At 47.5% G+C, this 21657-nt stretch overlaps 2 protein-coding genes and 3 pseudogenes across 2 annotated transcripts; 3 read left to right on the forward strand and 2 right to left on the reverse strand.

The window, feature by feature from the left end:
- Positions 1-661: 661 nt before the first annotated feature.
- LOC120694894 (protein ETHYLENE-INSENSITIVE 3-like 2) lies at positions 662-3046 on the reverse strand. The gene has a single exon (XM_039978210.1). It carries the CDS (start codon positions 2778-2780, stop codon positions 924-926), a length of 1857 nt encoding a protein of 618 aa, XP_039834144.1. The 5' UTR covers positions 2781-3046; the 3' UTR covers positions 662-923.
- Positions 3047-5791: 2745 nt separating this feature from the next.
- On the forward strand, positions 5792-6785 carry LOC120696268 (annotated as a pseudogene).
- Positions 6786-10530: 3745 nt separating this feature from the next.
- On the forward strand, positions 10531-13783 carry LOC120694895 (annotated as a pseudogene).
- An 828-nt stretch (positions 13784-14611) lies between these two features.
- On the forward strand, positions 14612-15833 carry LOC120695626 (embryonic protein DC-8-like; the record flags this gene model as incomplete). Its single annotated transcript, XM_039978824.1, has 2 exons — positions 14612-15565; positions 15680-15833. Coding segments are annotated over 2 exons (1053 nt in total), but the record flags the coding sequence as incomplete, so codon positions are not given.
- A 536-nt stretch (positions 15834-16369) lies between these two features.
- On the reverse strand, positions 16370-21123 carry LOC120694896 (annotated as a pseudogene).
- Between the last annotated feature and the right edge of the window lie 534 nt (positions 21124-21657).

The raw sequence follows: 21657 nt of genomic DNA on the forward strand, positions 1-21657 counted from the left end.
AGCTACCTCCGTGTGGCAACAACGTGGACGTAGGGGCGCCTTTGTGGTAAACCGAACCACGGGATAAATCCTCGTGTCGAGAGTTCGCTTTCTCTCATCCCTCCCTTTAAGCTTCCGCATTTCATATTGCAACTTATGTGCCTTTACTTTCTTAGTGTAGTATCTTGTTAGGATTGGCTATAGGTTGTAAAACTTTTTTAGGATAAGGATTTCACACTAAGGTGAACCGTAGTTGCACATCTAGATAGCTTGTTATAGTATAAGTTTTGTGTAAACTAGTTGGAGCCATAGATTAAAATTTTAATAGTGTCTAATTCACCCCTCCCTCTCTTAGGCTAGAGCACCCGATCGCTTTCAAAGACAACCTTACTTTTTTTAATCGGGAAAAGGCAACTTTCACGAGCTGGACAAGCAAATCAATTTTTTTTTAAACACACACAGGAAAGTTCAAGCTCTCGTGATCTCGCTCAAAACATTACGAGTTGAAAACAACTATTACTTCATCAATCATTGAGCTGCTGCACAGGATTTTTTTTTTGAAGAATTCAGGAATTTTTATATCACGGTAGCACTGATGAAGATGTCAGCTGGCGCGGCTCCAAAACCAGTCTTGTTCCGCCATAAAAAAAACAGTCTTGTTCCGAGAGGCGCAAACCGGAGCTTGGCTACCAATTTAGCTTGGTTATTAAGCAGGGTAATACAGTAGTGTCTTGGCTTTCTGAAACTGAGCTCGTCACTGCTGCTGAACAGGATTTGATTAAAAGCTAACGAACTGAACAAGATTGGATGGCATGAGCCGTCTGCAGCTACATCATCAGTACCCAAATCTTATACAAGCAGAACTATCTTGGATTGTAATGACATAATGAGAAACTAGCAAGCTCCATCTTGTCCATGATTCTAATGCAGCAGTTAGTCAGTACTCAGTAGAACCAATTGGATCCCGCGGGCTTGTGCTGTTGCTGCAGCTGCGATGCACCGCCGTAATGCGCAGTGCTTCCTGGCACGTTCAGACCTGAACTGAACCTCAACTCCGGCGACGCGGCGGCGATGTCGCTGAACGGCGGCAGCGCATCGTCACGGACGTAGAACCCCGCGCTCTGCTGCTGCTGCAGCGGCGGCGGCGGCATCACGCCGTTGGTTGCAGTGGCACCGCCAAATAGCCAGGGCGTCAGAAATGGGCCGCCGGACACCTGCACGCCGGCGGGGGCGGCGCCCGTGTCGTCGATGCCGCTCAGGCTCCGGGGCGCACCCACGTTGGCGTCGTACATCTCCATCAGCTCGGCCAGCGACCTTTGGCCGTCGACGTGCAACTCCAAGTCGACGGCCTGACGACCTGGCGGCGGTGCCAGCTGCTTGTTGTTATCGGCGGCGGGGGTGTTGAAGTTGAAGTCCAACTCGCAGGTGTACTGGTGGGCGTTGCGCGCGCCGCGGTCGAGGAACCCGTGCGCGCTGCTGTTGTGCGGGCACTGCGCGTTGCCGCAGGTGTAGGCGCGGAAGCTGTTGCTCAGCATCAGCTCCGGCTCCACGCCGGCCGGCGCGGTCCTCTTGTGGAACAACTCGGCGGTGTCGGCGGTCTCCTCCTTCATCAGCGCCGCCGCCGGCATGAGGAACCTGCTAGCAATAGCATCCATGGACGACGAAAGGTCCACGAACGCGGGTGCGTTGTTGCAGGCCGGCTTCATCGAGTTCCGGCCGTCGGTCTCTTCGCCGTCGTCGGCACCGTCCACGTCGTACTCACCGGAGCTTGCGCTGAACGGGAGCACGGCGGCGGCGGCGTTGGAGGACAGCGTGGGGAGGGCGCCGGGCGGGTGCTGCTGCACGAGGTGCAGGTCCTCCTCCTGCTTGAGCACGGCGAGCCATTGGACGATCTCCCTGGCAGTCATCTTGTCCTGCAAGCACTTGGACTGGCGCACGAGGCGCCGGACCTTGTCGATGTCGGGGGACATGTGCTTGATGACGGCGGTGAGCACGGCCACCTTCCAGGCCTTCTTGAGGTCGTGCGGCTTCCTGTACGGCGGCGGGCCCAGCTCCCCGGGCACGCCGGCCTCGGGCCACCACGGCTCTGCGCCTTGCGGCCACCACGGCGGCGGCACGCCCTTGTCGAGCGGGAAGCGTCGCTGCGGCGGGTCGCAGTGTTGCATGAGCGCCGAGAGCAGCGAGCCCAGCGTGGTGTCCTGCAGCTCGTGCAGGGAGTGTGGCCCTGCCGGCGCGGCGGCCACTGCGGCGCCCCCGCCCGGCGCGGCGTTGTCGGCCTGGTACCTGGCGACGGCCGCGGGGCCGTTGCGGTCGAAGCGGACTTTCTCCTTCCACCAGGCTCGGAGGTTGTCGGAGGCGCCGGTGACGGGTTTGCCGTTCTCCGGGATGATGCCGTAGACGAAGCCCTGCGCGTTGCAGACTTCCATCATCTTGAGCATGTACTTGAGGATGCCGTCCTGCGCGCGGGACATCTTCTTGCGATTGCGCCGCGCCTGCTCCTGCGACTGCCGGGGCCGCGGCGGCGCCTCCTCCTTGCCGCCAGTCTGCTGCTGCTGCTGCTGCTCCTTGAGGCGCCTGAGGCGCAGGCGGTCGCGCCACATGCGGCGCTCCAGCTCCTCGATGCCGCCCACGTCGTCGTCGTCGCTCTCGTCGCCGTCGGGGACGAAGCTCATCATCATGTCGTCGTGCGCCGGTGCCGGGCTGACGAGGTCGCCCTCGCCGAGGAAGCACTCGCCGAAGAGGGCCTTGTCGTCGTCCGCCGGCATGCGCTGATCCAGCACCAGCGACCCTCCTCCCATCATCCCGGCGGCGGCGTAGGGGCAGGACGGGAGGTGTGGCAGCAACCGAAGGCGAAGCGAGCGCCGAGCAGGAGCAAAACCCACCCACGCGCTGATGCCCCTGGCTAGCTAGTAGTAGTATCGCCGGCTGAGAGTGAGAGCTGCCTGCTATATACGAGACGAGACCTCCTCTGCAGCTGCCTGCCTGCAGGGGAAGCTGCAGGACGCGCAAACCCAGTATATACGGGAGCCGTGAGCTCAACTCAAGCTTGACTGACAGCTTCAGCCTTGCAACGACGAACGACCGGGTGAAGGAGCTGTTAATAGCAAGGTAGTATTACACGTGAGGCCATTTTTTAAAAAAAATTCGTATAGTATTCGTCATATCAAATCTTCGCACACATGCATGAAACATTAAATGTTGAAAAAAATAATCAATTACAAAATCTAACTGACTACCACGAGATGAATTTTTTAAACCTAATTAATTTATGGTTGAATATTATTTGTCAAGGAACAACAAAATATGTTACAGTACCAAAATCCAAACTTTTTCACCAACTAAACACACCCTAAATTTCACATTAAGAGTAGTTTCTACCTGCAGAATGTAGTAGATTAGAGGTGGTGGCACAGAATTTGTTGTTGGATTGGATGGATTCTTTTGCACCGGCCACGGGATCGAGCAGATGCATATGAACACGCACCCATGTGCCAGAGGAAAATTGGACCAAAGTCATACGGTAGGCTGCAAAGGACAAAACAAGGGAGTGGAAGGAGAAAAAAGAAGTAAGACTACAACAATTTGGTGCAAACACCGACAGACATCGCAACGGGCAGGAACTCGAATTGTTAGAAGACAACCGACCATCCAAACATCTCCTTGGATAAGACCATGCTCTCACACACACAAGGTACAAGGGGAGGAAATGTTCAGCAACAGAAATGGGAGTTTCTTTTTTTTTTCTCCTGAAGTGGCTGAACATGCACTGCTTAACTGGTGTCTGCAAGCTTCAAGCTGCAGAACAGTACCAAATAAAGCATGGATGGATTCAGAGAAATCAACAGTTGAGAAGCCCTTATCCTAGCTACAATGAAATTTATCATGGACACCATTTTCTCCTTGTAACATTACATGAAAGGATACTTTCATTATCCAAAAAGAAGAAGAAGAAAAAAAAGACCTTCAAGAAAAAAAAATCTTTACATGAAGCACTTTGATGACCTGCTCCTGATCAGATCGCGTACACGTGGCACAGCTATCGCGCATGCTTGCAAGAAGTGTTGGGTCCAAAATGAGCAGCAGCAGCAGCTAGGCAGGTCCTACCCACATGCGTCTCATGGCCATCACTAGAAGCTGGGGCCTGCAGGATTGGTTGGGGAGGAGGCCGACCTCCATCCAGGTAGAGGTAGGCCACAACTCGGCTTAATCACTCACCTAATAATATACCTCCCTTTCCTTGTTAGTATTAACCATTTCGACGTAGACATGCTCCTCAAAGTCTAGGTGTCGGCAGGTCAGCCAGCTGTGCTGGGCATACGCAATCCCTTTCAGGAGCCAGCCATGATGCAGTGCCAACGATAGTTGCCTGAAGCACTGGATGCAGCCCAAGTGGTAACCTCAGGACTTAGTAAACAAAACATGATCAGAATATGAGATGACCAACATAATGCTGATGTCAACTGCATAAAATAAAAATACTCTGCAAGATCAGAGGAGAGAGAAAATTAAAGGAGAAGATTTGCACCAACGTGGTCTGCTCATCCTTTATATGTGCAAGTCAACTAGCAACTTGCCCCAACCTGTAACCATACATCGCAGCAATGATCAGGTCAATGTTTTCCTTATTAGTCTTATCGTTGATCTCTCCTCTCTTTGATATTCTGCTGTAAACACGTGTATCGCTGAATTTTTTTTAGTACAACTTGATGCTCTATCATTTCTTATTAGCATTATTGTCAACGAATATAATTCACCCTGTTTCCGGGGAGGGATCGAGATCGATCAATGCATGTATGTAAACTTGAGCTCGGTGCTCGAAGCACAGATAAGCTTATTCGCCGGGCACATGGCGCCTTGTTCCTCCCAAAAACGCACAGCACAGCACAGGTTCTCTGAACAACGAATTTTTTTATTTTAATCTTTTTTAATCTAATATTTTAATAATAACCCGTTCAGATCTAAATTTCCAAAAACTAGCCCTTTTGCTCGCGCCAAGTCCCGTGGCGCGACTCCCTGAAGAGTCACACCACATGCTTTGGCGCGACCGAGCTGCCACACTGGCACACGCGTGCCAGCAAGCCTGACGTGGCAAGGCTGAGTCGCGTCATATGCTTTGACGCAACTGAGTCGCGCCATGCGGCGTGGCGCGACTCAGCCGAATATAGGTCCGCCCGGACAGTCTCCTCTTCCTCATTCTCCCATTCTTTTTTCCTCCACTCCCCACTTGACTCGACCTCCATGGCGCCGTCCCTCCCTCTCCCCCTCTAGATCCACTCCATACTTCACCCGATTCGAAGGGGAAACGAAGGAAAACCGATCATTAAAGGTAACTCCTCCATTCTAACCGATTGGTTTTCCTTCATTTCGCGGATTTTTTAGGGTTTGAGTTTGTTAGGGTTTTTGTAGGACCTACTCACCATCATTCATTTGTGAATGGACTAGTGGCTAATCTTCTGCCTTCCCTTAAGTTGTTCGGTAGGCAAGTTCATGCGTCTGTTTATATTACATATAAGTTTTGTTAGCCGTTGCTTTGCAGACTGTGAGGGAGGATAATTTGTTTCGTCCTTGATTTAATTGCACACAGATTAGTATAAGCTGACCACAAATTTAGTTTGTTCCATCTTTTTTACATCATTTACTGGTGGGTATAGTGATCTTTTATACGTACGAGCAAAGTTTTTGTCGAATAGGCATTATTATAGAAACCTGTGTTTATTAGTTTCGTTAGTTCAAAACTTCAAATTCCTCATCTGCTAATAATTTTGTGGTGCAATCCTTTGCCTGTTTTTGTTTACTAAAGTTCTCCCTGGTTTCCCCCCTGTGCAGGTTGAGCAGCCTGCCTGTTGAGAAACTGCAATGGCACCTAAAGGTAGAGAATTTGTTTTGGCCTTTGTTATTTTCTGAACTAATGTTCTGTTTTTGTGTTCTTACTTCTACATATGAGTTTATCACATTTTACTTAAAAATGATCTGCTATCTTAATCTTGTAGTTGCAATTTAAATTTGGTGGTCACTAGCATAAGTTCATTGTCACCCTACTTTTTCTAAGTTCTTACTACTGATAAAAGCATATACTTCACTGTTTATTTTATGCTTCTGGTAATGTGCTTGGAATAGTGCACTCTATTTTTCTTTGTTTGCTGAATGCTTTGTTTATTACTAGGAGATGCACCTGCTCTTCTAATCTGAAACATCTCATCTTTTTTTTTAAAAAAAAAAATTGTCTAGCTCCCCCTAAGAAGGCTGATAGCAAGGCTCAAGCCTTGAAGGTTGCCAAGGCTGTTAAGTCTGGAACCACCAAGAGGAAGGCCAAGAAGATCCGCACATCTGTGACGTTTCACCAGCCGAAGGCCCTCAAGAAGCCAAGGGACCCCAAGTACCCAAGAATCAGTGCACCTAGGAGAACACAAGCTTGATCAGTACCAAATCCTCAAATACCCCCATACGACCGAGTCTGCGATGAAGAAGATTGAAGACAACAACACCCTTGTCTTCATCGTTGACCTCAAGGCGGACAAGAAGAAGATCAAGGCAGCTGTTAAGAAGATGTATGACATCCAGGCGAAGAAGGTCAACACTCTGATCAGGTAATTTATCTGTCTTGCATCTTTTGCAAGATTTCCAGTTGCTGTTTCTTTACTGATAATCTGATCCATTACTTGTCTCATAGGCCTGATGGCAAGAAGAAGACTTACGTGAAGCTTACACCAGACTATGACGCTCTTGATGTGGCCAACAAGATCGGCATCATCTAAATTTTGTAGTTTTGTGTGCCAGTGTGTTGCAGTTTCAGAGTTTTGGTGTGCTAGGTCTTGTCTGTTTGGACAGAACCGCATAGCTAAGCCTGTGAACTGGTACCGATGATGAAAATTTGCAATGTTCTGCATTTGAATTTTGTTGTTGGATGTTATCAATTATTGCGATATGAGGCTACATGTTGCAGGTTTGAGATTTTGAGTTGTTTGGTACTTTATTTCCTTTTATCAGTCTCCTCAATTCAAGTAGTAAATCATTGGAATGGCACTGGTATTTTATCATATTAACCTCAGGTTAATTTAAGCAAACATCAGTTCAAACTCCTGACCGCTAAGTGGTTTTGTGTTTATAATCAGTTTACCCCCTTTGATATCCTGATGGTTTAAAGTGCTGAACCATGGCAAGGAAACGAGTTTGAGCTTAGGTTCTGCTATTTGACGATGATAGGCCCTTTTCTTCTCTTACAATTCCCGTTACTTTTGGGACCACCAGCATCTAAACATCGACAATTTTACGATTCTAGTTATCGCAGAGATGATTTTGCTAAATTATGCCTCCAATTTGGTTTCACGTTCTGTTGTAAATTTGTTGCCTGGTACATGCTATCCCTAGCCGCCGGTTCCTAAGCTACTGCTTGCACCATCACTCGCTCTCTCGGATCCGGTCCCCCTTGAATCTCTCACTAATTCTTATGTATGTTTCTCGGACAAAAAAAAACTTTTGTAACATCCACAAAAAATGTTGCCATTCATCTTAAAATGTTCTCACTTCGTCCACAAAAATCTCCATCTCTACACGCCTACCGCAGGGACATTGCCCATTGCCGAACGCATTCATCTCCGGTTGCCATCGCCTCTCCCCGTACGTACTCCCATACTGCAAATAGAAAAGTACTTGACACTGCAAAGCCCCTCCTCTTCGGGCAAAAGCAAAACCGTCGAGCACCTTGACTGCTCCTCAATCCCTGACCCCCCTCGCTGCGCCCCCAGCGAGATGGTCTCCATGGCGGCGGCTGCGGCGGCCGTGGGCGTGCTACTGCCGTTCCCCTTCTACTACGCGCTGTGAACCCACCCGCAGCGGTGGGTGGACCTGTGCGGCCGCGGCGCCGACCCGTGCCGCCGCATGGCGCAGGTCTCCCAAGCCCTCAAGGCCCTCCAGCTCCTGGCCCTCGCCTCCGTGGCCTCCTAAAAAATCCGTGAAATGGAGGAAAACCAATCGGTTAAAATGGAGGAATTACCTTCAAGGATCGGTTTTCCTTCGTTCTCCCTTCGAATCGAGTAGAGGATGGAGTGGATCTAGAGGGGGAGAGGGAGGGACGGCGCCCTGAACAGGGGCGGAGCCAGAAATTTGTTTTTTTCATTATTAGGGGGGCCAACCATATTAATTTATATAAAAATTTAATCAAATTTCAAATTTATAATGCAAAATTGGGAACCATAGGGGGGCCAGGCCCCTGCCCGCCCCCTAGCTACGCCCCTGGCCATGGAGGTCGGGTCGAGTGGGGAGTGGAGGAAAAAAGAATGAGAGGAGAAGAAAGAGAAGGCTGGCTGGGTAGATCTGTATTAGGCTGAGTCGTGCCACACCGCATGGCGCGACTAGCATGTGGCGCGACTCAGCCTTGCCACGTCAGGCTTGCTGGCACGCGTGTGACAGCGTGGCAGCTCGATCGCGCCGAAGCATGTGGCATGACTCTTCAGGGAGTCGCGTCACGGGACTTGGCGCGACAAAAAGTGCTACTTCTTAGAAATTTAGATCTGGTCGAATTATTATTAAAATATTAGATTAAAAAGGATTAAAATAAAAAAAATTCCTGAACAACGGAGGAACGGACATGTGTAGGATCCCAAGGGCTGCAAATAATTGGCAGTGACAAGGACGTGCTCCCTTGGCGTCAGACAAGCGAGGATCAGATCGGATCTAGGTGGATCGGATCCTGTGGGGAGATCCATATGATATGAGGAGCTAGCACATCTTTGGGAGCTCGTGTTGATCAGTCGCTTGCTTGGCAACTTCAGTTCACTGCACGGGACCGCGGCTGAACGACCAATGGCCACGCGTGCAAGCGTCGGAGTTGCACGGAAACGGATGCTGGGCTCGTCGCCGGCAAAACGAATTGCACGGAGTTGTTCCATTGGCATTACATGTGTGATGAAATATCGTCGGGAATCACGCGTTCAACCAGATTGAATTCAGAAAAGAAAATAGATTTATTGGGATGAAAAGAACTTGGAATCTCTTCTCTTTTGTGTATGGACCATGCATGGTTAATCACCGGCATATAATAACTGAGAAATTCACACACACACAAAACTAAACGAATCCTTGTTCCATAGCTCGACGCCCGATCAACACTCACTTGTTCGCCAAAGCACATGCTCGATCTCTTGTTCCTCCCTCTCAAAACGTACAGGTTCTCTGAACAACGGATGGACTGACGGTAGGATGCCATGGACCGCAGCAAAGCAGAGCACCGGATGTGCTCCCTTGGCAGCGGACACAGACCGTGTTGGATCTTTGATGAGGATCGGTCGGATCGCATCTGGGGAGCAAATCTTTGGGGACTCGTATTCAGTAACTTGAGCGCTACATCTTCAGTTCACTGCACGCGACGCGAGCTTCCGAACCTGATCCATCTGTCCGTCCATGTTCAGATAATAACAAAGATGATCTTTGTTAATGACTGGATTACCTTATATATGTAGGAGTAAGTATATAAACTTGTGTTCCCGATCATCTTTTTTCCCCCCCTTTGCAGTTCAGTTTGGGTTGCTTTGCCTAGCAGTTTTTTTTTAATAAACTTTGCCTAGCAGTTAGCACACACAATTTTGGATCAAGAGGCTGGGCTGTGTTAAGCATGTGTAGTGGTGGCATACTGGGCCGTAATATGGGCCCGAAGTGTATCGTCTCAGCCCCTACAACGTTAACGGGCCCTTTCCCCTCACCTATGATGAGTCATTCAACTGTCTCAATACCAATGAGGACATACTATGGATGGATGCAAACGGGTAACAGAGGCTAGTTCTTCTCCCACTTTTGAAGCTATCTTCATCAGCTGCAAGGATGGATTGTTAATGCCTCCTCCACTGCTTGTGTCAGAGCTGAAGGTGCACGTGCTAAATTTCCATACAAACTGAGAAGCTAGTGATATTACCAGCACTCACTGCAGCTCATGTATTTGCTTTTGCTACCAGAGCAGAGAATGCCAAATGAGTAGTTTCGAAATGATTTGAGCAACATCACCATCGGACCGAATAGAAGAAGCAATGCTCAACACACTCTTGGAGGACCTGGTCCTCAATAATGGGCAGCTTGAGGAGGAGAGGCCGGATGTAGTGACGGATCCAAGATAATTTTTAAGAGGAGCTTATTTCCACCTGTAGATAACTTCAATTTCTCCTCACAGTGTATTCATGACAAAAAAAATATAAAAAAAGCTTAGAAGGGGCTCCACGGATGGTAGGAGAGGCGCCCCTCCAAACCCACCATTGGTTCCTCCCCTGGCCAGATGGGGCCATGATGGTATGGGAGTGCATCGAAAGTGTCCACCGATTTGCAAAAAAGCATGCAGTTTGGTGGTTATAAGAGACTCAGTAGCATATTAGGTTCTGAATTCGATTTCTCGTTGGAGCGAATATTTTAAGATTTAACGATGTTGTACTTTCCGTGGTTGTCGGCGTTTTCATCGACAGCGAGAGGACTGTAGTGACTTTTTTAATTTTAAGAATTCGCAGGTTCAATTTCAAAAATGCTCTGTCAATCTAGGGTTTAGGGTCAACGCCAGTAGGAGTACTCGCATCGGGGAGGAAGTCGACCAAAGCTCGTCGCCCTCCCTTGGTTTTGGTTCACTGCCTCGTGGGCCCCCGATCTCTGTTGCCGTCCAGAGCGCTGCTCACCTCAGAGGACGCCGGCGGCGGCACATGGCTCGCACGGAGCCCACAGCTCCGGCGCCGGCGTGCACTGCACATTCCAGAGAGCTTAAAAAAAAGAAGAAGTTAGGGTAATGAGGATGCGGCCCGCTGCTCATTGCCTACCACGCCCTCACACGCGGCCGCCACCCTCTCGTCCCAGCCCACCCGACAAGAGGTAGAAGACGACGACCCCGAGATGCGCCACCTCGGGGTGTCCCCGAGCTCGCCTTCTTGTAGGGTCCGACCCAGCGCCGCGGCAACATCGATATCACCCCCCGCCCGTCTCCAGCCGCGAGTCACCTTCCCTGCCGCTCGCATGGTGCCCGCGCGTGCGGCCGCGGGGGCGACGCCCGCATCGCCTCCACACCACAGGTCTCGTCCTCTTGTTAATCTCTCCATGGATATATTGCTCTGCGAGTGTCTGTCTGCTTTTCTTTTCAGCAAGATGATGCTGTACAGATGTCTGAACTCTTAACATGGCTTTTGGATAAGTTAGTTTGCAAGTTTAGATTTTAACTTGCTGGTTAGGTTGGAGATATGGGCAAGGTGATTCTTGAGTACATTCATCCATTATCCAACATATTATTCCACATAAATGTACTTTCTTGCCTAATTTGTCAGTACAAACTATCAAGAAACAACCACATGTATAGTAGGCTCGGCACCATCAGTTAAACTGACCTAAAAGGACTCATTTGTCACTTTGTCAGTGGTATCCATTAAATTCTTTGCCAAGTTATTTCGAGTTATCTCACTCCCCTCAATGGAGGAAAAAAAAAAGATCTTTGTGATTTGACAAAGGTTTTCTGAAAGCGTTTAGACATTCGAGCACAAATTAGAGTACCTTTAAATTATTACAAATTAGAATAATTTTTACCTTTATTTGCTTTTAAATTTGTAAACACAGACATTGGGTACAAATTCAGGGCAATTTTTAGTTTTATTTTCTTCTTAAGTTTTCAAACTTTTTCTTTCTTAATGCAAAAACAAGCTTTATTTTCTTTTGTGGCTGAGAGCTGTTTTATATCCTACGCAGCTGTGAAGAATAAGCACTGCACCATTTAAACTTTTTCCTACTTATAAACTCCTGTGTGAGTAGATATTTGCCTGTGCGCCTTCTTTTCTGCTAGGACTTTCTGTGTTAGGTAGTATATGGTTTTTGTCGGGGACCAACAACTCCACAGCCTTCTACCAGGATAGACTATGAGTGGTTGATCATAGTTACCCATAGGTTGCTCTAGAATTGTTCAGTGGTGCAAATGTAACTCAAAGTACTGGGTGTGTGTTTGGTAATGTATTTCATACTCTCGTCTCTCCTATGCGAGAGAAAAGTACATAATTCTTGGGTTCTTGATTCTCTCTCTTTTCTTTTTGTATTTTTGTGACACTGCATTCCTTACCTAAGAGTTTTTATGAGCCTCTGTTATTTTATTTATCTGATGCAAAAAAAAAAAAAAACTCATTGCTCCACAGGCTTGAGGCGGTGAGACATGACCATGAAACAATACCGGAAAGGTGATTTACCATGTGCTCCAGCTGTCATGCCCTTCTCCTTTAGATGAAAAAGGATGTTAAATTGTAGCCAATTCAGGCTTGCAGTGGTTACTGGTGGAAACAGAGGAATTGGCCTGGAGGTATGCCGCCAGCTTGCTGTGCAGGGTGTAACGGTCATTCTTACAGCAAGGAACGAGAAAAGAGGAAAAGATGAGGTCGAATACCTTCGCCGTGAATGTAACCTCTCCAACGTCATCTACCATCCTCTCGATATGGGAAGCTTGACATATTGGTAAAATGAAGTCTTTCTGCTAGTAATCCACAGTAGTTCTTATTTAGCTCACCATCCTACTGGCTACTGGTTTGAGAATCTATGAATGAATGTGGACCTGGTGATTCAGGTGAACAATGCAGGTGTTGGAGGAGTTGTGGTAGACCAGGATGCCCTGAGAGCTCTAAACATTGATCCTGACACATGGGTATGTAGATTCTTCATAGCATATTTGCTTGGCTTCAGATAGCCTTTCTCTGCCTTGGATGTATCTTTAATTCTTTGTAGTTTTATAAATTTTGTGCCAGAGTATCCATATATTATTTTTGATACTTTATGCGAAATTTCATTTGTTTTGTGTCCACAAGACCTAACTAAGAATGGTCGGTAGTCACAAGTGCAGAAACAGATCAGCGATGGGCTTCTCAGTCGTTCAATGCCTTTATGATTGCAGCTATCGGGTAAAGCCGCCAACCTGCTGGGAAGTGTGGTCGTTCAAACCTATGATGAAGCAGTAAAATGTCTGAATACCAACTACTATGGAATGAAATGGGTGACAGAAGGTCTCCTTCCCCTGCTGAAACGGTCCACATCAGGAGGAAGGATTGTGAACACCACCTCCCTTCGGTCTGAGCTCAAGGTATGTGCATCAGTGTACTCCTATGGCAATTGAAAAGGAGATAACACGTATGTGTAGTATGTCTGGCCCAGGTTAACTTACACACCCTACCTAATTACCCTGCAACGTTCGTACATCAGAGAATGCCGAACGAGAAGCTGCGTGAGGAGCTTGGCGACGCTGACGCCTGGGACGAAAAGCGGATGGAAGCAATGCTGGAGGAGTTCCTGCAGGCCCTGAAGCATGGACGGCTTGAGGATGAGGGGTGGCCGACGATGCTGCCGGCGTACAGCATGTCCAAGATGGTGGTGAACCTCTACACCTGGATCCTGGCGCGGCGGCACCCGGAGATGCGCATCAACTGCGTGCACCCGGGCTTCGTCAAGACGGACATCAACTGGAACACCGGCGTTATCTTGCCGGAGGAAGGCGCCAGGGGTGCCGTCAAGCTGGCGCTGCTCCCCACCGGGTACTACTACCATCAGACACAATTGGGGGTTGCTTGGTGACACAATTGGCGATCGATTCAACTTGGGTTTTGTATTGCCCTACACGACTGCTCGTAACAATCTTTTTGCCGTACGTCAAAGTGCATCACATTGTCCATTGAAAACTTGGTTGTACCACTCACTTTACACAGTGGGGAAGGGAGGGAGTAATAAGAAGCTTTGAGCTAGCCTGTCACATGATCTGGTACAGCTGATAGCAGTTTCAGTTTTGTTGAACAGGCCCTGGCTGAAACGATCAATTGCAGAATGTGTCGTCTTCTTTTCTTTTCCCTTTTTGGAAAACTAGTTGCGCAATGTTGTTGTGCTGCGCTGTTTCTGAACACTATTTTTTTCTTGAGAAAAGGTTCTGAACCGTATTTTATTTGTGTTGTTGTTCGTTATCTCTAGACCTATTCCCTCCGTTTCAAATTATAGGTCGTTTGATTTTTTGACTTCAAATTTGACCACTTGTTTTATTTAAAAATTTGTGTAAAATATCACTTTTTTTGTTGTGGGTTGCTTTATCAATACAAGAACTTCAAGAATGATTCAATTTGGCAATGTTTGAACAAATTTTTTGAATAAGACGGACGGTCAAATTTAGTGTAAAAAAAGTCAAATAAACTATAATTTAGAACAGAGGTAGTATATACGTGACTTTCCTAGAGAGTGGTCACCTTTTGATCTGAAAACCACTAATAATGAGCTGTGGTATCCCCAGCATTGCCAGCCGCCGCTGGACAAAGAACCAAGCGGAGATGATCGTCCTTGATACCTTCATCAGAAAGAGAGAAAAAAAATCTGCATGTGAGAAGTTGAACAGCGTCGTGGCGAGTCACAGCTATACGTACGTGTCGCTGTCCATGTGACGTTATCCACGCAGGTCCATACGTGTCCCTGTTGTGAGCGCTACGTGCCCATCGGAGGCCATCTCTTCACCGATGCTTTTATATGTTACAGGCTCGACCATTCCCTTGCGTTCACGAATCATCATCGGTGTTGTGTTAGTGTTACCAAGTGATCGAGAGCAATTCATTCGTTCATTCCAGCTACACGATCGATCGAGTGCAGATAGGCTAAGCAGTGAGCACAACACAGACACAGAACCGTGTCGTCGAGGCAGGAGCAGCGGGTGGCGGCGAGCGCCGAGGGCAAGGCGCAAGCGCAACGCGCCGGCGAGCAGCAGGCGCGCGAGATCGCGCACGAGCGCACGGAGCGCGCGCGCGTGGTCGGCGCCGGTGCCGGCGGGCACGAGGAGCGGCGCCGCGCCGGGATCCTGGAGAGCGTGCAGCAGGGCGCCAGGTCCCTGGTGAGCGCCGTCGGCCGCACGCTCGGCGTCGCCAGCAGGGACACCACCACAAAGGACTGCTCGGTGGACAAGGCGAGCCAGGCGGGCGACGCCACCGCGCACAAGGAAAAGGCGAGCGAGACGGCCGGGGCGGCCAAGGACAAGCTCGGCGAGTACAAGGACTACGCCGCCGGCGAGGCAACGGAGGCCAAGGACGCCGTCGCCCAGAAGGCCAGCCAAGCAGCAGAGGCGACGAAAGGCAAGGTTGGAGAGTACAAGGACTACGCCGCTGACAAGACGGCGGCCGCCGCCCAGAAGGCCAGCGAGGCGGCAGAGGCGACGAAAGGCAAGCTTGGCGAGTACAAGGATTACGCCGCGGACAAGGCCACCGAGATGAAGGACGCCGCGGCGCACAAGGCTGGCGGGACGGCGGAGGCGACCAAGGTTAAGGCTGTGGAGATGAAGGACGCCGCGGTGCAGAAGGCAAGTGAAACAACCGAGGCGACCAAGGACAAGGCTGCATCGATGAAGGAAGCCGCTGCGGATAAGGCACGGGAGACAAAGGAGGCCGGCGCGTCGAAGGCCAAGCAGAGCACGGAGGAGCTGAGCAAGGCGGCGAGAGGCGACAAGACCATGGAGGAGACGAAGAGATCCCCAGAGGAGAAGCTCGAGGAGTCAGCCGCCGACGCTGCCCGCAACGCCATGGAGTACCTGACCTTGCGGACAGAGGAGGAGGAGGTCACCGGCGCGAGCAAGGTGAAGGTGAGCACAGCAGAGCACCTAGCAGCAGGGCTTTTAATTTACTAGTGCCGGATCGGATCGGATGGAATCGAATCGAATTGTGGGCTTGTGATGCTGTGTATGATGGTGTTGCAGGCGCGCACGGACGCGACGGAAGAGGTGGAAGCAGCGGCAAGGGAGCAGGCGGCGGAGGCCGAGCGGCGCTCCAACTCCAAGGATGGCAATGGCATGTGAAGCAAGAAAGGCCGTGCTGCCGGTGCAGCCTCCTGCAGCGGCGTACAGGCCGTTAGCCGTCAAATCAAAATTACATAAAAAAACAAATATTCGCATGAAGTATTAAATGAAGTCTATTTGCAAAATTTTTTTAGAAATGGATGTAATTTTTCGAGACGAATGTAATGACGGTAATTAATTGATGATTTGCTACAGTAATGCTACAGTAACTATCCTCTAATCGCACGATTAAATACCTCATTAGATTCGTCTCGCGATTTACACAAGGTTGTGAAGGTGGTTTTGTAATTAGATTTTATTTAATACTCTAAATTAGTAGTCAAAGGTGAAAAAAAATTCCATGAAATCCTAACCAAACACGACCACAGTACGACTAGACGCGATAGGCCAGAAACGTAGACAGGAGTAGTAGTATTTTGTAGCTGATGGTGAAGATGACGTGCCAGATCGATGCAAAAATACCGACCGACCTATTTCGAGCTAGCCGGACCTTTATTTCGACTCTGGTCAAGGCATCAAGACAATCAAGCAAGTTACAGTTGCAAACGATTCAAAAAAAAAGTTACAGTTGCAAACGGACGCTCAATGTCATTCTGCTCACAGCTAACAGCACATGCTGCTACTTTTTTTTTTCACATCAACCGAGTCAAAGGAACCAGTTATATACACTTTTGGCCATTACAAAATTTGAATGAATCAGGGCTCAGCATCAGTTACGATTTAACAACACACAAGAATTTTACACTTTTGGCGACGAGCGCAACCAACCTATGTTTGTTTTTATATACATGCCGCTAATACTATCTACTCTTTCTTCCTCTACTGGTCAGTGGTCCCGCTTGTTTTCATGAGCACACAAGCACTCATGCAACGCTCAGTCAAAAAGAATCCCTGTGCTAGCTAGGGGCACAAAACACCTCACCAATTCTCTACACAGTTGCCGCGCGCCAAAGACAGGAACATCCCTCCCCTACCAGATGACATGGTCCTCACTCGTGGCCTGGTAGCCCAGCATGCAATGCTGCAAGTACTGCCACTGAACAGAATGGGTGCACATACTCTTTGGTAGTTGCGACAGACCAACCACAGATATCGTCACATCCGAACGCGTGCATTTCACCTTGCCGTAGACATCATTGGTGACATCTTTCATGAAATCTTCTTTCAGAGAGCTAGTGTCCACATGCATGATTTTTTCAGGGATGAGGCCCCAGTAGAAGACCATGTTTGGCTCCTCGACTGCATGATCAATCTCCTCTGAGGGGCACGGGTCACACCCAATGCCAGCCCTTTCCAACTGCACAACCAATGCAGACTTGACTGAGTTTGTATGTTTTGTTCAAAGATTCCAAAAATTAATAAAGAGCAGTACGATTTGTGCAGCAAAGATTCCAAAAATTAATAAAGAGCCGTACGATTTGTGCAGCAAGAGCATCAATAAAAAACAATAACAACAAAAAAGTTGCATCAATAGTACCTTCAGAATGAGGAAACGGAGGCGAGATTTCACCCATCCAGCCCAGTCACGCAGCTCTGCAAGTGTTGGCGCACATAAAGCAATGCGGAGAAATTGTTGATGTTTCTCAGCATATGGGAAGGGTTCAAAAAGCCAAGTCCACTCAAAATCATGCCTCAATGGATCCTGAAATAAAGACAAAGGCTTATTAAAAGATCACATATTAACACCCAAGTATTCAAGCAGTGAACATGAGGCATAGCATTGCACAAGGGTGCTAATCATGAAAAAAGGAAAAGACATCACCACCCCACAATAGAAAATACTTTAATGTGAGTTGCAACTGTCAATACCCTGGCCACAATAAATTTCGTAAATAAAAAAAATGTAATCTTACTTCCATGAAAAAGATCACCTGACTAAATTTGACTGGACTACAAAAAATGGTTTAAGCCTATAGGGAAACCAAGCGAACCCATATTATACATGGACTGAATAAGGAAAATGGAGTTAGTCGCATGTGCCAGCGGAAGTACAGATTGACACAGTAAGTGATAATTATTTGTGACCCAAAAGAATAGCAGAACAGCAATAATGTTCAGAAATGTACAAGAATGCTTTGTCTAAACTTAAGTACATACAGAAAGTCCCAGATACGCATTCAGTCTAGTAGTCTACAAATATACAAGAATGGTTTAAGCTGACACTGAGAAGCAAAGCAACAATTCCCCATGCTCTTTAGTAAACATCCAGACTAAAACAGATATTCTAATTTAGACTGGATGGGAACAAACAATAAAAATGCCTCCAGTTTGGAATTCGGAGTCCTACGAACTGGGGAAAAAAATGGACTTCTCGACTTAGGTTGAGTCTATCCTAGAAAATACTAAGAGCCATAAGAAGCATCGTGGATGATACATCAAGGGTTTGTTCATGAACATCAAGGGAAAAAAACGAAAAGTTATGTAGGTTTCACTCACCTTTGTGAAAGCATAACCACGTGTAAGTTCCTCTCTTATTTTCTTGAAGGTGCTTCTTGTCACATTTGACACACAAAACTCTGGCGGGGTACAAGGCATCACTATGGGCATGAGACGCCCCTCTGGGTGCAGGCAATCAGTTGGCTCATCATGCAGACTTACTGGAACTTGCCAAGGCCAGTGAGCGAAAGTCTGAAAGAACACTATGAACAAACCATTGACACTGGCATTTGGAAATCTCTGACAGATGTAAGCCGCAAGGATCGCTAAATGAATCCCGGCAAAGAAGCCAAGATGCTGAATGTCATGGCACAAGTAAGAATCCCATTGTTAGACTCAAAATGATGATATGATGTTCTTATAGCTGCACTAGAACTGAACAATCGGCATTGAAAATTAAACCACATACATGACAATGAAGTCCTCTCTTCCTAGCCCATAGTTTGACACATCGCAACAGAATTTGGAACTTCTGCATTGCATTTTTGGGAAAGTAAATATTGGTAAAATGAACAAAATTTGAGAGAAAGAAAAACAAAATTTAAAGCATCTGCCAGATATACATAATGAGTAAGCCGACATGGTCATCGATCAAGACAACAAATGAAATAAAATGGCAGGTCTTCAAAGTGGAACAATATCAGTCTAAGAAAAAAATAGCAAAAGGTAGAACTGTCATGGGCTTCACAAGAACATGACTAACTGGATGTTGACCCACCCACAATAGATTCAATGAACAAGATAAAAAGCACTGCAAGTAAATTAATTGGATTAGTTTTTAACCTCAGAATTTGGTACTAGCCGAACAATTTTCTCATTAACACGAACTCCAGAGAGACTCCTCCAGCTCCGTTCATCAATTTTCTGTAGTAACTGAGGGCTAAACGTATTTATAGCCTGCAGGAGCAAGTAAAGTCATGAAGACTTGGACTGTCTATTGGCTAGAGAACATGTCAAACCAGAAGAGGCGTCATGGTACTAACATATGATTCTAAGTCTGTATAAGCACACTATAACATGAAGCAGTTGGAGAGATCATAATTTTTTGATGTAGAATATCAAGTAAATCACATGGGTGTAGAATCCAGTAGAAATACAGAAGTACCGCAAAGGGTTATGACCTAATACGGTAACTGGAACATTCCGATGGGGATACTATGGAGTTCATGTGGTGGTTAACTTATATACCTCTTATGTATAACAAGCAAAGTTGTATCAACTATCAGGGCAAGGTGCAGTAACAGTGAAATCATAAAGTTCAAAGGTTAATCCATTCAACATTGCTAACAACATAAAAGTTTAGTCATTAGGTTGAGAGCATTCTGTGTCCTTCAGAAGGTATGTAACAATATTTCTATGTTCAATACCACACAACATTATACCCCAAGAGAAGTAGAAAACACAGATAACATGGGATGATAGTATAAGCGTTACCCAAAAAAAAATTGCAACAAGTTAGGTTGTCAGTGGAATCTGCTTGCCTTTGATGCATCAATAACAGGAAGCTGGGCATATGTGAAATCAATTGCAACCCCAGAGAATCTAAATCGCATCAACGGAACCTTAGCACTCTCAATAGTTTGCACTCCTGATACTTCTGGCCTGCCCTCAAGAATTTGTCTCAGAACAACAAAGAAATGGTACTACAGATAAATAGACAGAAGTTATTGTGTTGGCATTCCAAATAATATCAAGTCAGAGTAAAGACATGAAACAGAAAGAACAATACCCACCTGCAGTGTTGCAATACAAGGCCCAACACAAAGTGCGTCAATGTCAGATTCAGGTCCATGAGCCTTGAAAACGAGTACAAGAAGGATCAGCAAACCCAGTGGAGATGAAACTACGTCGTCGAAATAGATGGTAAAATAGAAATATGCTAAGCAGTAACTTGTACAATGCAGTGGCCACAGTTGAGGACACAGTAAAGCTGTTGGGAAAAGATTTCAGATCATCTACGATCATTTTAGCCAAGACATTTGAAGCATCAAACCTAGGATATAACTCAAACGCAATAATAATCTAAACGAACTCAGTACATGAAATTTGGGAAAGCCCTGCATGCCAACAACATGAACTAGAAGCATAAGACGCGCAACAATTCAGAAGTCCAAAGTTGCGTAATCTGTCGCTTACCCCTAATGAGTAAGAACCGTATGTCAAGACCGTAGCCGTGGCCATCCTCTGGGGCACACTCTGCTCACGCGCCACCGCCTTGGCCCAACGCATCACAATCTGAGAGAAGCGAGCACGTCAGAAATCCAGGGAGGGCCGAGGGCACCTACCTAATTGGCAAGATTCTTTCTTTGACCAAGCAAGCATCCCGAGCCCCATTACCTTCTTGAGCTCTCGGATGACCTGCTCCCTCCTCTTTTCATCCTCTGGCGACGGGGCGGCCCCCTCATCCTTCAAGAGCTGTATCGAGCAAGGCACACATATTATTAATTACTGGAAAGAAGTTGAAGAAGCTCCGGCCGGGGCGAAAGAAGGAAACCTTCAAGAGGGAACAGCTGCGGCGGCGATCCACGTCGGCGAGGAAGCCGGGGTGGGGGTGGAGCTGGAGGACGATCGGGGCCCGGGGAGGAAGGAGCGGGTACCCCGCAGGCGGCGGCGGGGGCAAGAAGGGTAGGGTTTGGGGCTCATGATTGCCGGATGGGGAGGTCGCGGCGAGGAGCCCCGCAGGCGCCAGCGCCAGCGCCGAGGAAGGCTGCCACTGCCAGGGGACGGGCCCCACGGCTGCCATGTACGGTATGGCCGGCGATGGCCGCCGCGGAGGAAGGCAGAGTATCTCCGGCGGCGGCGGGAGGGGCCTTTTCTTGGGAGATTGTTGGGTTTGGGGGAGCCCGGCGGCAAGGGAGGAGATGGGATGGGAGGGGGAAACCGAGACCGAGAGCAGAGAAGAAAGGGTGACGAGACGATCCTCTCCTGAGATTATATACGTCGGCCGCCGCTGCGTGTCCCGTTCAGTCTTAAATACCGACCGACCGGTTTGACCGGAAATCGGTGGAAACTGATTAAATTTAAAATCAAATTCAAAATTGCATGTTCAACCGGTTCCGACCGGCTTACCGGCCGGTTTGACCGGTTTATTGGTCGGTTTGACTGGTAACCGATCGATTTGACTGGTAACTGGTTAAATTCAAATTTTTTTTCTTTTTTTTGGTTTAAATTCAAATGCCCGCAAAGTATATAATATATTTTAGCCTAAATGAACCCTCCAATCCTCTTTTATACTACTTTTACATTGTATCTGTATATTTTTGTATGCACGTTTTTTTTTGTTTAATTTCAAATCCCCGCAAACTATACTAAATGAATGAATTTTTGAGAAAATTTGATACCATTATATTTGTCGCACCTTGAAGTATTTTTAGGAATTTTTTATTTTTTAAAATTTAAATTTGATTTTTGAATTTGAACCGGTTTAGTACCGGCCCAAACTG

Source organism: Panicum virgatum, chromosome 2K, assembly GCF_016808335.1.
Source record: "Panicum virgatum strain AP13 chromosome 2K, P.virgatum_v5, whole genome shotgun sequence".
NCBI lineage: Eukaryota > Viridiplantae > Streptophyta > Magnoliopsida > Poales > Poaceae > Panicum > Panicum virgatum.